The sequence below is a fragment of the Pyrus communis genome, chromosome 17, assembly GCF_963583255.1.
Source record: "Pyrus communis chromosome 17, drPyrComm1.1, whole genome shotgun sequence".
Lineage (NCBI taxonomy): Eukaryota > Viridiplantae > Streptophyta > Magnoliopsida > Rosales > Rosaceae > Pyrus > Pyrus communis.
This window is the reverse complement of record NC_084819.1, coordinates 583735-599190: the sequence shown is the minus strand read 5'-3', so window position 1 is coordinate 599190 and position 15456 is coordinate 583735. Positions and strand designations below refer to the sequence as shown.

At 36.2% G+C, this 15456-nt stretch overlaps 2 protein-coding genes across 2 annotated transcripts; one reads left to right on the top strand and one right to left on the bottom strand.

Annotated features, from left to right (window-relative positions):
- The first annotated feature begins 873 nt into the window (after window positions 1-873).
- On the top strand, window positions 874-9409 carry LOC137723168 (high mobility group B protein 15). Its single transcript, XM_068462344.1, is given in 9 exon segments — window positions 874-982; window positions 5842-5899; window positions 6080-6103; window positions 6105-6338; window positions 7223-7301; window positions 7859-8021; window positions 8105-8224; window positions 8338-8750; window positions 8829-9409. Coding segments are annotated over 9 exon segments (1440 nt in total). The 3' UTR covers window positions 9069-9409.
- A 510-nt stretch (window positions 9410-9919) lies between these two features.
- On the bottom strand, window positions 9920-14719 carry LOC137723027 (probable myosin-binding protein 5). The gene is made up of 4 exons (XM_068462181.1): window positions 14446-14719; window positions 13317-14028; window positions 10997-12510; window positions 9920-10399 (listed from the first exon to the last, which is right to left on the bottom strand). The coding sequence occupies exons 2-4, from the start codon at window positions 13957-13959 to the stop codon at window positions 10340-10342; spliced, it is 2217 nt and encodes a 738-aa protein (XP_068318282.1). The 5' UTR covers window positions 13960-14028; window positions 14446-14719; the 3' UTR covers window positions 9920-10339.
- Window positions 14720-15456: the final 737 nt, after the last annotated feature.

Sequence of the window (15456 nt, the reverse complement as noted above, 5' to 3'; positions counted from 1 at the left end):
TAGCGATTGAAATCAAAACTTAGATTGTTTTCTTTTCCAAAGTTTCTCGGAAAACACGCAAATGCAGTATACGAAAAGTTGAGTAAAGCTCAAAAATCCTAAATCAAGTGAAAGACAAAGGATAAACTTGAAGTACAAATCTAGTACCAAAATTAAAAGATCATATGTGTAATAAATCACTGGACTTGAATGTACTCACAACATTTAACACCATGAACCGACAAGCGATGGTTAACAGGGTTCCACACAAGCAACTCCATGAAGTTCTTTAATATCTGCAACCAAACAACTGCATGGTAAATCTTAGGCCTATTAGCATCAACTGCCTCCAGTGTAATATGGTACAATATGCTAGAAACCGTAGTGTGGCTTGCCCCCACCACCCTCACATATCGAAGATGCTTACTCTACAGAAACAAACGCAACAACAAAAACAAAAAAACATACCCCATAAACAACATTATGCAGAATATAAAAGAAACGGACAGAAACTATAGAATTTCCATATCAAATGAGATTTATGAATTACCAACCATACACCAAATTTTACATTTAGCACCACCACCAATAACCAATAAAACCATCCAAACAAAAAGAAGAAAATAGTGGGATACATTGTTTAACACAGAAAAGTACAGAAATCATGAAGCAACCAAGTTTTTTCCTTTGAAATTTTATAATTCTGGGGAGTTTATGATATATTATGAGGTTGGTTTTGAACAAAATACATTAAACTGCCATACAAATGGTGAATTTTAAGTGGGAAAAGGATAAAAGGAACCTCTTTGTGATTGTGCTGGTCTACTGCAAACTGGGCGAGTGTGATGATCCAGTCATCCTTGTGGGCACCCATGTAAATGCTAGTGCCACCACATGGCGGTGGTGCAGAAGAAGATGGAGATCCATGAAGGAGCGAGCAAGTGCGGAGCAGAGTATTGTGATCGAATGGTGCCCAGAAGCCGTTGTTGGGCTTCAGCATCAGGTGAGTATGGTTGGTTAACGGTCGTGAAGATGTTGCCGTGCAGATTTGGAGGTTGCCGATGTTGAAGGACAATACTTAAGAAAGGACAATACTTTGTCCCAACTCCAAGTCACACGCAATGTCTGCCAATATCAAACTTGTCAGTTAAGATCGAACTTGTTATTAACATAGATCTGCTAATATCGAACTTGACATCAACGTGATTTGATCATAGAACATATCGAAAAATACAATTAGGTCGGAGAAGCTTTGGTATATTTATTAAAGATTATAAACTAAATATTTGATTTTGACAAATAAAATAAACAATATTTTATTGAAAGAAAATTTAGAGAGTGAAAATAGAAAAGTGGAAGCTTTGAAGCTTGAAGACAACAAGTGGCTAACACTCATATGAAGCTATGACCAATCTATGATAAGTGCCTTGTAAAAATCTTGTCAGCTTAGCAAAACCCCAATCGGATAAGCAACTTTTGAACTAAGGGAAAAAAAATTACATTAAGGTTAACTAGGTATCTACCAGACACTTACTCTGAGTTCAACAAAACTTCTTAATTAGACTGCAAGCAGCATAATTCCAATTCGTTGAACAAGCTTTAGAAAACTGGACTTCGGTAATGGCTTGGTGAAGAGATCGGCAAGGTCGTCATGGGAATGAATTCGCTTTATTTAGATCTTTTAATGCTCTTGTTAATGAAAGAATAAGAACTTCGATGCAATGTACTTGATATGGTCTCCTTTGATGTATCCTTTCCGAATATGGTCTATACATGTGAATTTATCCTCAAATATCGTTGTTGGAAACGTTCGAGTTATACCCTAAAAGCCAATTTATGTAATATTAAAAAACATATAATAACTTTACATTAGTTAATTAACAAAAGGGCAACCCTTGTTCATTTATGCTCTCCACTTGTACAAAAAAAGGGATTATATTGTGCTATATAACAGCATGGATCTCAATTGAGTCAAAGAATCTGTAACCACTTACTAGAATAGTATGATTCTCTCTTAACAAAGAGCTAATACCGGATCCACATAACCCACCCATATGGGTTTAAAACGTGGGCCGGGTTTGATTGGATTCAAGTTCAACCTTTGAAGAATTTCCTTGGGAACGAATTTATGACATGTTTATTTAACAAAAGTGAGAAAATTAAGAAATCGGAGAAACATAGGATTACTAGTTGATTTGGTTTTTTATTTTTAGATATTAGATTATGGATTTTAGAAAAATAAAACAAATTTTTATTTTTCATATGGATATTAAAATCATTTGAATACTCATATTTTAATAAAATAATTCAAATGATTCTACTTCTTACTCTTGGTGACTTGAGAGGAGTAACCAAATCTTGAAAACTAATGAATAAAGATACATAGGTAATCTCTTTCTTAATATACAAAAGTAAATCCTCCTTTCCAACCTTCGTTCATAGTTTTCTACCTCAATGCAATGTTAATCATACTAGTAGCTCGTTTGGAAAATCCTTTTAAATGACTGAAAGCACCAATTATATGTTTTTTGCATGAAGCACTTCAAATGTTTTTTCATGATTACCTTGCATTTTATTAATGATTGGTTTTAAAAACATTTTCTCCAAAAGCATTTTAAGTCATTTAAAAGTACTTCTCAAATAAACCCTAGATCTAAGAAGTTATAACAAACTTCCCCATGCCCAAAAATAAACCATATAGATCGTTCTTCCATTCTAAACAAATTGAAAAAGTCCATATCCTAATACTAGAAATAGTACTAACCATATTCAAGTGCCCTACCATTTTGGCCACCCTAAAGAAAATTATGCAAACCCTAACCCTAGGCTATGTTAACTTCCACCACACACAATCTTCGACTTCAAATACCCATTTAATTTGTGACAAGGTTTTGGTAATATATGGTTGGTGATAGTATTCAAATGCGCATTAAACATGCTAAAAATAAGGAGTAAATATATTGAAGAAAAAGAAAAGAGGATGGTGGGAATTGTTCTAAACTGATTAAATGCCAAATTAAATACCAAGAAGCTGGTGTTACGGCACCCATATCTCTTTATCTATCTCCTCCCCAACCCCTTATTATTTTTTAAAATGTGATTTTTTATATACTCTTTGTCACGTCACAATTTAATATTAATTTATATGTTCACATTATCAAATATTGTATTAAAAAAAAAGTATCATATATCCTATACGCTTAGACATAAATTATGAGATAAAAAAGAGACCCACTTTAATAAAGTCTCTTTAGCATTTCTCTTGTTGTATATTTTCCTTAGGCTTTTTATATTAGCACCCCACATTAAAATTTAATATTAAATAACTTATTTGTCCTACTATGCAATGACAATTTTGACCTTATTAGGTTAAAAAAAATCTAAATAAACCCTAAATCACTTTTAATGTATTATTTATCTTCTTTAACTATCAAAACCCCTCCGATCCTCAATTGTTTAACAAACCAATGAAACTACAACATGTTGATTGAGAAAAATTAATTTTGACGAATGAAACACAAAATCGATGTTTCGAAAAATTCACATGAGGTAAAACTTCATTTTTTTTTATTGTTTTAGTGATTTTGACGACATTGATACTTATTTAATCTTGCTTTTGCTACGCTATTCAAGCTTTTATGTTCGTATTCATCTTTTAGGGATCATATTGATTACATGAAGAATTAAGCACCTAAAATTACCACCGACTATTAAAAACAGACGACATGAATTTTAATGATAGAATTGAAAACAACCCACATATGTTAAATCCCATGCGGCATCTTTTGTCAAAATTCCAGTCGATATTTTTATTCCAAATTAAAAGCTTTAAAAGATTTGAGACATGTGAGGTGTACAGAAAATATAGGGTGCATGTAGAAAATATAAGGTGTATATTGGAAACGTGGGTTGTGAGGGTATTATGGGAAAGTATGTAGGGTGTATTAAAATAATTTTATTAAAAAAACAAATATAGAGTATATTAAGTATGTGAAGTTCATTCAACAATTTGTGAGATGTTAATATAACAAGGCTTTTCCTTATTCTTATCCTTTGGTTTTTTTTATTTAACACATTATAGATTGTGCCGTTTCAACCGGAAAGTCAATAGGACACGTTTTGCCAATCCCATGACACCTTCTTTCACCCGCTTCTTAATTAACAACATTTTATATTTTATATTTATTTTATTTATTAATTAACATGCTAACTTTTCATTTTTCTTCTTTTTTTTATATGGTTTATTGATTTGAGCACTCATGATCCACCCTTTATTTTGGAGAAAAGAGAAGACTCCTTCCTAATAAAGTCTAGCATAATACCAACACTACCCTTCAAATTTTGGAATGTGTCAAAGCTACATGGGGATACAGTTGTCACTTAGCAGGTTTTATAGTTTACTATTAGAGGGTTGTTTGAATTTGTCACCACCCAAATGAAAGAAAATACCAAAAAAAAAGAATTTTGAAAGGGAAAAATAATAATAACCTCCCTTTGGTTGGTTATAAATTATAATACCCAAATAAGCTTTTCATCCTTAATGTCAGTCATTTCATTTTGCATGCTCAAATTCTCCCCCTTCTCCTTCAACTGTTGGTAAGTTTTTATTTTATATGTTTTTGCTTGTATTTATTTATGTGAAAAAATGGTGTATGTTTTTAATGTCTGTCATTTCTTCATCTGGGTTGTTGGCATTGTATATTCCTCAAACATATATTATTCTGATCCCCTATTAATCCTCCAAAGGATTATAAATCATAGACTACACAGAAAAAATAATAATAATAATAATAATAATAATAGGTAATTAATGGTTTTCATATTTATCTTACTGTGTCCTCCATGAAAGTGGAACAAGGATTTGAATTGGGTTATTGGAGACTGGAGATTGGCGATGGTCATGTTTTTTAATTGATGGGGCACATTTGGGCACTTCTCAAATCCAAAACCCGACATGGTATTGGTATTGGTATTGGGGTATTTTCTAAATCTTCCATTTTTCTTTTGAAATGCGTGAGAAATTGCAGAAAGGTGATGGAAAAATACATCGGGCATTGTAAATACAGATAGCCATTTGATGTGGATATTATGCAAATCTTTGGAATGTCAGGCAAGGCAATATAGGCTGTAACAGCCTAATAGGCTTGTCAGCCTGGTTTTAGAGAGAGAGAGAGGGAGAGAGAGTTTTGTTTGTTTCATCTGAGTCTTTATTGCCATAGCCTAAAAAGGGTTTTTGCTTTTTAGCCTGTGTATGTTTGAAAGGTCTGCGCTTTTTTTATGTTGTTTACATCTTCCTTCCTCCTTGGTACTCTCATGCTGGAATTTATGGCTGTGACAGCTTTGTTTATGTCTTGGGCTTTGAATCATCTCTCCATTTCTATTCTACATACCGACTAGACTATACTGTTACAATAACGTCTTAATTTAATATTATAATATATTTTGTTAATCTCATTACATATGCGTTTGAGTGATTGACTTAAAAAATTACCGTCAAAGGATTCATTAAGTTTTTTGTTTGCTTAAGTCATATTATAAGTAAACCAATTTATTAGATCAAGTTTACAAATTGTATATTGTATAAAAAAATAAACATGTTAATTAATATTTTAGTAATAATTCAATCGGATAAGACTTCAAAGGTTCTCTGTCTGTCATTTCAGTTTCTCTGCTGCAATCAGGACATGCATATTTTTTTTTCTCTTTGGTTTCTTTTGTTTTTAACTTTTAATAAAAGAAAAAGAAGAACTGCTTTTTCACATTTCCCTTCGGTTTTGTCTCATTCCTGTGCACTTTTGGCATTTCACTCAGGCATCTGGGATTGTCTAGTTCCATGATTTCCTTCCTGCATTTTTCATGCAGATAGTTTCACCTACAACTATTGCTCATTGGTTCATCTTCAACTCACTCTTCTTTTCTCATTTAACTTTTTCAAAATACATCAACTTTTCATTAAAAATTATAATTAGCATTTCAAAATAATTATTTTGCATTTGTTTTTATGTTATTTTTTTGCTAAATAATAGTGTATGTTTTTGGTCAATAACAGCTCCCTTGTATTTTTGGTTTTACTCACTTGTGTTTATGATGCTATAATATGCAGTGAAGAACAAATAAAGAGTGGTGTGGGTGGTTAATGGTCGAACAAGGAAGGGAGATTTGGATGTGGAAATGGCATCACCATCTTGTGCCACTTCAAGCAAGAGCCCACTTCCCATGAAAGACACAACTTCCTCCTCTCAGTCTCACTTGATTAAGTACCCGGCACCTCTTGCTAAACTTGAGGAAGTTGCAGCCAACCCTAACCTCTTCATGTCTACTTTGGAAAAGCTCCATGCTTCCATGGGAACCAAGTTTATGTATGTTTGATTTTATCTTTTGAATTTTTTATCCTCTCCCTTCAACTTGTCATTTTTTTTTTGTTTTGCTAATACCAATTAATATGTAAAGTTTAAGGTTCAAGATCTCATCTTTTCCCAAAATCTCTATTGATTAAGTAATTGGATTTTTTGGTAATGTGATCATGCTTCCATCTTGCAAACTTGAAAGTTAAACGAAAAGTTTTCCTAACCGCTCACTGAAAAGTAACTTTATCCAACTCTTAGATATGGTACTACTCGTCTTTCAGAAATTCTCTACATGCATATTCATGGTGACAATGGTTTTAGGGCATAATTTTGTTTATCATGATTCCTTGAAATAATTCATTCTTCATGTACTAGCCAATTTTATGATTACTCGGGTGGTATAGGATGTCGGATATGGCACACATCTGCGCCAATTTTGTGGTTTGTCATCGATGTTTTCTATATACAGCGCTTTTCTTAGCCAAGAATTGTGCTGCATGAGCATAATGTGAAGATGACTGTATGGATGTGGTTCAGAAAACATTCTATTCCACTGGACAGTTCAAGCTCTTTCGCAATTTTATGATGTAACAGTTAAAAACTTAATAGTCATCCGCTCAGGTGTTTATTTTTGGCAAGCATCAATTCAGTTTCGGCATGGAAAAACCTCGGTTTTCTTATTTGCATTTAGAACTCTGGAGGCTCATCACTACCCTTTAGTGTGGTTTTCATGGAGAGGATGAGTAGGGTTTAGTTTTAGGCAAGGCTGACTTGCATTGGACTCTGTTTGTTTTGTAGATTTGCAGTAGCTTCGTGTTGTCGATTTTCTACTGTAACTGCCTTATAATTCTGTAGTACCTGTCCTGGTGTTGACATTTTCTGTGTTCTGATTGTAGGATCCCTATTATAGGAGGAAAAGAGCTAGACTTGCATAAGCTCTTTGTGGAGGTGACGTCCCGTGGCGGTCTTGAGAAGGTAAGAAAAAACTATGTTTAACTAATCTGATAAAACATTGAAGGATCAAGGTTCTGTTTTATGATTTATCAGGTGCTTTTGTGAATTTTAAGCTTGTTTTCGTTTTCAACTATTTTTCTTATAAAATAATTTGGCCGTAGTCAAATAGTGTGCATTTAGGGCCTCTTTGGAAGTGATTTTGGAAGGGCTAGAAGCACATGAGAAGTGCTTTCCTATACCTGTCACGTGAAATCATTTAAGTGATTTATTCAGTAGTTGTATGGAGAAGCAGCTCTCATTTGCTTTTTCGAAGAAATTCTGGCCCTCCCAAATCACTTCCATACGAGGCCCTTAATATATGTTTATCTGTATGCGGTTGTGTGTTGATCTTTTTCTGTATCCGACTCGGTCATATTAGTCAATCCGTAAAAATATGCTCATACAGAGTAAGCGTGCAACGTTGTGTTTACAGAAACACACAAACACACGCACGAACGCATGTAACAATTATTCGTCCTGTTCGCTGAAAATGCGTACTATATCATCTACTGATTTTCTAATCAAATTGGATTTTGCAGATTATTAGAGATAGAAGATGGAAGGAAGTTACTGCGGTATTCAACTTTCCATCTACAGCTACAAATGCTTCATTTGTGCTGCGGAAATATTATCATTCGTTGCTTCTCCACTACGAACAAATTTACTATTTTAAAGCTCTAGCATGGGATCCTCTCGCTTCTGGTGTGCTCGTAGAACATTTAGACCTCGTACGAGTAAAAGAATTTGGTACTGTGAATTTTCCTAATGCAACAATTATTTTGCAGAAAGTTCGCGCAGCCCTTCTGTGACGGCCCTTCCATCTCCAAGGGGAGGAGCTAAACGGAAGTCAGCTGAATCTCCTTCTGTGCATCAACAAACACCGATAAATTCACAAATGCCTGGAGGTTTCTTCTTTTTTCACATTTCGAGCTTAGTTGCTCCTTTTCATTGCTATTTTTTTCTAACGAACTTAGTAGAGAACGAAATTACAGTTCTTCTATATCATTTCCTGTTGCAGCCAGGACAACAGCATCATCAGAAGATTCTGTGACAGGGGTTATTGATGGGAAATTCGAAAACGGATATCTTGTTACTGTCATCAGAGGCTCAACGAAGCTTAGAGGTGTACTTTATCAGTCTCCACGGAATCCAGCACAGGAAGTTCCACCAGTCCCACAGATCTTTGGCGCATTGGTTAACAGAAATGAGAGTGTTTCAGCTACACCTGGCATCCAGCAGCGTCGGCGCAGAAGAAAGAAGTCTGAGATAAAAAGGAGGGATCCTGCTCATCCGAAACCTAACAGAAGTGGCTACAACTTTTTCTTTGCGGAGCAGCATGCAAGGCTGAAACCACTCCATCCGGGGAAGGATAGAGAGATAAGTAGAATGATTGGTGAGCTCTGGAATAAATTGAAGGAGGCGGAAAAATCAGTAAGGATTATTCATTTAGTATAAGAATTCAAATCATCCAGTTTGAGTTATAAATAACTTCAGTTTTGCAATGTGCAGGTGTATCAGGAGAAAGCCGTTAAAGATAAGGAGCGATACAGAATAGAAATGGAGGATTACCGGGAGAGGTTGAAGACTGGTCTAGTGGTTAGTGATGCAGTGCCACTACAACAGCGGTTGCCTGAAGCAGATGCGAGCAACGTGGAATCAGATGCAAAGATTGAAGAAACTGAGGCCGGAGGCTCAGCACAAACTTCGGATGAGAGTAACGAGAGTAGTTCTAGCAAAACAGAAAAGTGATTCTGATGGTGGATTGATATGACTGCAAAAGGATGGATCTGGATTTCGTGCCTTGCGGGTGAAGGCATTCATCTGAGCAAGCCTGAAGAGAGAGTATTGAGTATCGATGGATGACGAATCAGGTGGCGAAAAAGAAAGCTTAGTTAGTAATCTAACTTAGACAGAAATGATCGATAGCTAATGAAGAAAACTGAGTCTCTATGACCAACTAGGACTGACTTTCTATGTTTTAGGTTTAAATTATCCCTTGAATTAGTAGCTTAAGTTGGCATGCTTTTCCAAACTGCATTACTTGTTTCATGTTAAGTGGAGCATAAAATTGCATTTACTTGTTTGTTCAATGAAGGTTTTCATCTGACTTTTTTTTTATTGATTAGACTCCATAAATTCGAAATATATTGGACCAAAATTATATTCTTTAATTCTCAAAGTAAAGAGATTTACTTAAAACCTAATTGGACATTGGTAGTACTATGATTTAGTCACCCAGACCAGTAAAGATTTGAGATCGACCTATGTTAGTGCTATGATTGGTTGTCCACACCTGTAAATTTTACAAACCAATTCATGTTAGTGCTATGATTGGTCGCCCATGCTAGTAAAGATTTGCAACCAGCCCGTGTCCTGTGGGCAAAAATGAAAAAAAGAATCGACGGCCCAAGCGACGAGACCACATCGAAACGATTTGTAAACGTTTAAATTTGACGTTGCATCACGACCAAGGTGCATGAACCATTGGTTGGACACTTGGGGTTCTTTTTGCCTGTTCTTTTGGAGGAAAGAAAAAGTTGTGAAGGGAGAAAAAGAGAAAATTGGTACCAACTGAAAAACCGAAAGTAAGGAAACTAGCATGATAAAAATTTTGCTTCTCGTTATATGCTGACAAGAGAAAATTTTGCTTCCCAAGTGACAGTGAAATGCGATAAACGAAAATTCACTTCTCAAGTGGAACCTACCGTGCTAAAACACAGTCAAAACCATAATACTATACCATTAAAATGAAACTAGTATATACCTCCTAGCAGTCACTAACCAGCCATCTCCGGCATTACACGGTTCCCATGAAAAAGGATCCTGCATTACTTATTCGGTCTTCTCTATCTATGCGTCAAACGAAAACTAGGCAACTGAAAAGAGTTGAGACTAGGTACCCAGCCAGAACAAACACTTGAACAGGTGTTAACTACGCTGAATGAGCTTCCTTGCAATGCCCGAAATCAACATCACCAGTTTTGCCGCTGTTACTCGTATTTGTAGAACTGCAACATTTTTTAAGAACTTGTATGCACTTGTAGAGGTAAAGTCCGCCAACGTCTTTTCTTGGACATGACCTGAAAATTTAGATTTCAGCAGTCAGCAAAAAAGAGAAGGGAGGAGAAATGATGGTCACGGAAATCAATGCAATGACAGTCAGGTGGCCTTAGCATAGTCAACACGATAACACCAAGGATTGCATAGAAGGCTCTATTGATCTGATAGTACGAAAATGATCAACTTTTCACATACGTGCAAATGAGCGCACACATAATACACATTGTTATGATATGAAGGTCAATAAAAAAAACCTCCCATGGCCCACACCCTTGCCTCATTCTAACTTTCAGCACAAATCAACATTACGGAAAGCCCACACTGCTCCAGCTTCTCATTCTAATTTCCCACAAAAGCACTTTTGGGAAGACCAACACTGCTAAACCTTAAGGAAGAGCTAATCACAACCTAGCAACTGGACAAAAGCCACCAAAAGTTTGCAGCCAACAGAATAATTATGCCACGGACGAACATCAATTAAGATATTACTAGATACTAATCAACAGAAGAAACAAGGGTAAAACAAAATAAAATAAAAGATAATATTGTATGCACATATTTATTGATAATGATATAATCAATGCAGAGAGTAAAGAATGGAAGTTTTGACAATACACCTTAGATAATGGAGGCAGCATTGCGACCTGGCCCTCAGCTTTTCCAGGTTCTGTTAACTGCCGTATCTCTCTAAGATGGCTTGCAATATCCTCCAAAAGTTGCAGCTGAATCCTTTCCCTGTCTCTGTGCCCCACCGAGAAGTTGAGCTTCTCTCTTCCCTCTTGCACAATCCTTAACCTTTCTCCAAGCCGCTCGACTTCATTATCAATTTTATATCTTTCATAATCAATTGCAGACATTGAGTATCTCCGCATATCAGAAGGTAAAGATCTGCCTCGTGGGCAATCCATTGTGATAAATACATTAGATGTGTCTGAACTAACTCTCTGGATTTTGCGCTGATTTTTCAACCCAATTGTGGTTGGCAAATCGCGTTCACTTTTCTCTGCATTGGACAGATGACACTTATCATCAATAACATGAACATCAAGAACACTACTCTCTGTATTCAGCACTGTGCTACATGGATCTCTGCTGCCCTCATCCTGGTCGTTCCCTTGCTTATCTCTTTTATCATTATTGGATGGAATAGGATTCCTATTTTCATTGCCAGTCCCAGATGTCTTTGAAGCCAACCCTTCCCGTATGCTAGTGCTAGCATCTAAATTCAGTTCCTGCTTATACGGAGGGCTAGTACTTTTACGGAAACTGAGTCCCCCGGGACTAGGTGACAGGCTGCGTTGTTGATATACCTCTAGCTTCTGGAGCTCTTTTCCTTGAGAAGAAGGTTTCTCATCCATAGACACTATTTCCTTTTCTTGAAACTCGTGACTGAACTTATCGGAACTACTTGAGAAATGTGAATGACTCTCTATGCTTGGATGCAAATGCATGTCCACCTGCTTCAAAGAGTCAGAATCTTCATCCAAATCCAGAATTGGTAGTTCTTTACCAAAAGTAGGACTATAATCTTTTATCTCGGTTGATGGGACCGCATAATATGGAGAACTATGTTCCAATTCCAGCTTTGGCTTGTCAGTGATGGATTCACTTGCCCGCTTCAGTACCTGGTCCTCACTTGAATCCACTTGATCATCTCCAAAAACCATTTGCCTGTATTGCTCAACTTCGTTCTCCAAGAAATGCTTTTCCCTCTCCCTCCTAATTAAGATCTCTGTAAGAATGTTCATTTCCTCAGCATCGTAAGCAAATTTTTCCTCTATCATCCTTTGGTACTGCATTGCTTCCATTTCTATTGATGCCTTCTCCTCTTGCAGGCGCATTATCATGGCCATGGCCTCATCTGCAGCGGTGGCAGCAGCACTTCTCTCCTTCTCCAGTTCAAGATACAGAGCAGCACGAGCAGCATGCTCTTCTTCGAGTGCCTGTTCCAGCACTCTAAATGTAGTTGTCTCATTACTGTCAAAACCTAGTTTCTCTCCTGCATTGGATCCAGAATCTTCAACAAGTGATCCATCCTTCTCCACTGATTTAGTTTCATCAACATGTTCATTAAACCCAACACGTGAAACGCTTTCAGGCGAACTCATATCTGTATGAGCTTCAATGCCATCTAAAATTACAAGAGCATCCACAAAAATGAAGAAAGCAGTATTAGCATAAGATGACCAGAAATGAAACAATGATGAGTCTACAAGATCTTATAGTGCATCTTCAAAACATGTGTGAACTTTGGCTGCAGGGAAGCACCTCTAAACTCAAACTTCAAAGGTAATACCTTAAAATAAATAACATTGTACAACTCAGATCCACAGCAATATTTCCGAATCTCCTAGGACAATTTAAATGTCTCTCCCATCTTTTTCTTATCTTTAAGAAGAAAAAAAAAAGGAAGAGATATTGTTTTACAAAAATAAATGTATCAAAAATATCTTTTTTGGTTGAAAAACGGGGTTAAGAGACCAAACAAAACTGTTCAAATATAAATCTATACCAGGACATCCCAAGTCGATCCACACAAACAAAACTAACTGAACTAGAAGGATGATTATCAATGTAAAAATTGCAAAATTTAATGCAAGGCTATAGTTTGCTTAAGCTATCCGCCACAAAATATCTTCAAATGTTTGAAAAAACTGAATTAAAATGGTTTAGTTCACTAGCTGTGCGGCAACCACATGTTACTATAAATTATACAACGTAAAATAGAACTGCTAACCACGTACTCCCCCCTTGTCATATCTCTAAAAGGTACTACTTGTTTAAATAAGAAATTACTGCATTTAACTGGCTCTAAACAGTAAACAGTGAATTAGAATATGGTACGAGAAAGAAATTTGCAAACACTAGCAAACCAAGCATTAAGAAGACTCGATAGTCAAATATAGATTAAATTAAACTCGATATAATGAATCTCACCTGAATTTACAAAAACTTCAGTAACCTCATTTCCCATTTTACTAATGCTGGAAGGAGATGTGGGATTGTCCTCTGCAGCGGACTGGAACATATTATATGATGAAACTGAAGATGAATTTCCATAATCAACAGAACCCCCTCTGCGGCGGCGCCGAAGTCTCGGCCTTCGACCTGCAACCTTCTTTGCCTTAAGATCAAAACTCTGTTCCTTCCCGGCTGCCAAGTTGCCTACACCATACTCAACACTCTGTTCATTCTCAGCCACCGAAAATGAGCTACATGACGCTTCACCTTCAAACGCAAAACTCCCATTTGCCTCATTTAGGGACTTCAACTTTGAATGGAAATTTGGGTCTTCATCCCATATAACATCGAAAGGGAACTTACTCCTAACCGACCATAGAACTGAAGAGATTTTCTCACACGGGCCATCCGCAAATTGCCTCTGAAAGCAGTTACTTTTCCTTGGGGTCCCAAAAAACCCATCACAAGGGCACGGCAGACTAAACCCAAACAGACCAACAAATTTCGAGGTAAAGTAGGCAACTGCCGCGGCACATAGTAGAAGGTAGGCTATTGCAAGATCAAGAAATGCACCGACTAGCTCGTTAAATTTCCACGAATGTATCATTTGGCATGCCATTTTCCTTAAAAATCATTCACCATTCATCCAGCTCACCAAACCAAACCAATTCAAACCTCCGCTCGAATGCTGAAACATTAATTGGAACGAAAATCAAAAGAAAATATTCCCATATTCGTACATTTCTATATCAATCAGAACACAATAAACAATAACGAAGAATAATACATCACAAAGTTTGAATCTTTAACCATTCCATTGCAATTAGCACACTATAAACAGAAAACTAATAAAATTGAACCAGTGCCGCATTCGATTGCTAACCAAAATGCAACTATTAACAATTTGGATCTCTAATCCAACACTAATCACACTCAAATCACCTGATTAAACTCCAAATTTCAGTGATTTCCATCGTTATCCGATAACCCAAATCAGCATGCCAATCAACTCAAACAAACACCAACCCAATAATAAAAACGGAAACAATTGGAGTGAAATCAAGCAATAGAAAGCTACGAAATGAAGAGTTAGTTCTTCACTCACCGAATTAACAATACTGAGTCGACTCGGCGATTTTTCCTCTCTTAGTTTTTTTTTTCTTTTTCCTTTCTAATTTTGGAGAATGGCGGTTTTGTTTTTATTTTGAATGGGAGGAGGAGGAGGAGGCGCTAAGGGATGAAGACGAAGGCGTTGGGGAAATGGACCGGCTCGGCCGCTTCGGGCAGCACCCGAGGGGGATACGTCGTCGTTTTCCGTCACCTACTGCGCTCATCTTATTAAATTTGTTGGATTCGAATTTCGCACGTTATGATTTTGTCAGCGCTGCGTTTGGGGGCTTGGGATTTTACTGATTGATGATCAACTTACTTAAATTTGACGCCTTCTGTAACTGTCGATCTCCTTTTAAGATGGTGATGCTGGTTTTACTTTTACCTCCGGTAAAAAGAAATTTTGTTTAATAAAAAACCCCTCAATTAAAACGAAATTATTTTCAAATTTATCTATTATGTTTTGTCATTAACGATACTATTATTTTAAGTTACACTAAAATATATGTTGATTTTGATACATATTCAAGACGTATCAGAGGAATTCGTAACGTATTGTATCTGATCAAATATCGAATATACTATTAAATTGTTGTATTCATGCTTCGTAGTGCGGCTCTCATTGGGACCATTGTAAGGGTTGGGAGGGAACTAAAATAAAAGAAGTCTCCAATTTTTCATAAGATGCTCTATTGTATGAGTATTTCTATCAAAGTTTTCTCAAAAATTTGTGTTTAAATGAAAGTTTGTTTGAAATTTTACTTATTTATATTGATTTGGAGCTTTAAACTCCAAACCTATTTTAATTTATAGAATTGAGTTAAGTTAATGAATCAAACATGTGTTATAATATTGATAAATTAGGACGTCACACTAAAAAAATTCATACGTCTTAAAGTTGGAAAGACATGGTGAAGAATACAAGCATTGGTGAGTGGTATTATCGAACGAAAAATACGGTGGGAAAGTGTTCGGGAATGAAGCGCTTCCCCCTTGCCCTAGTTAC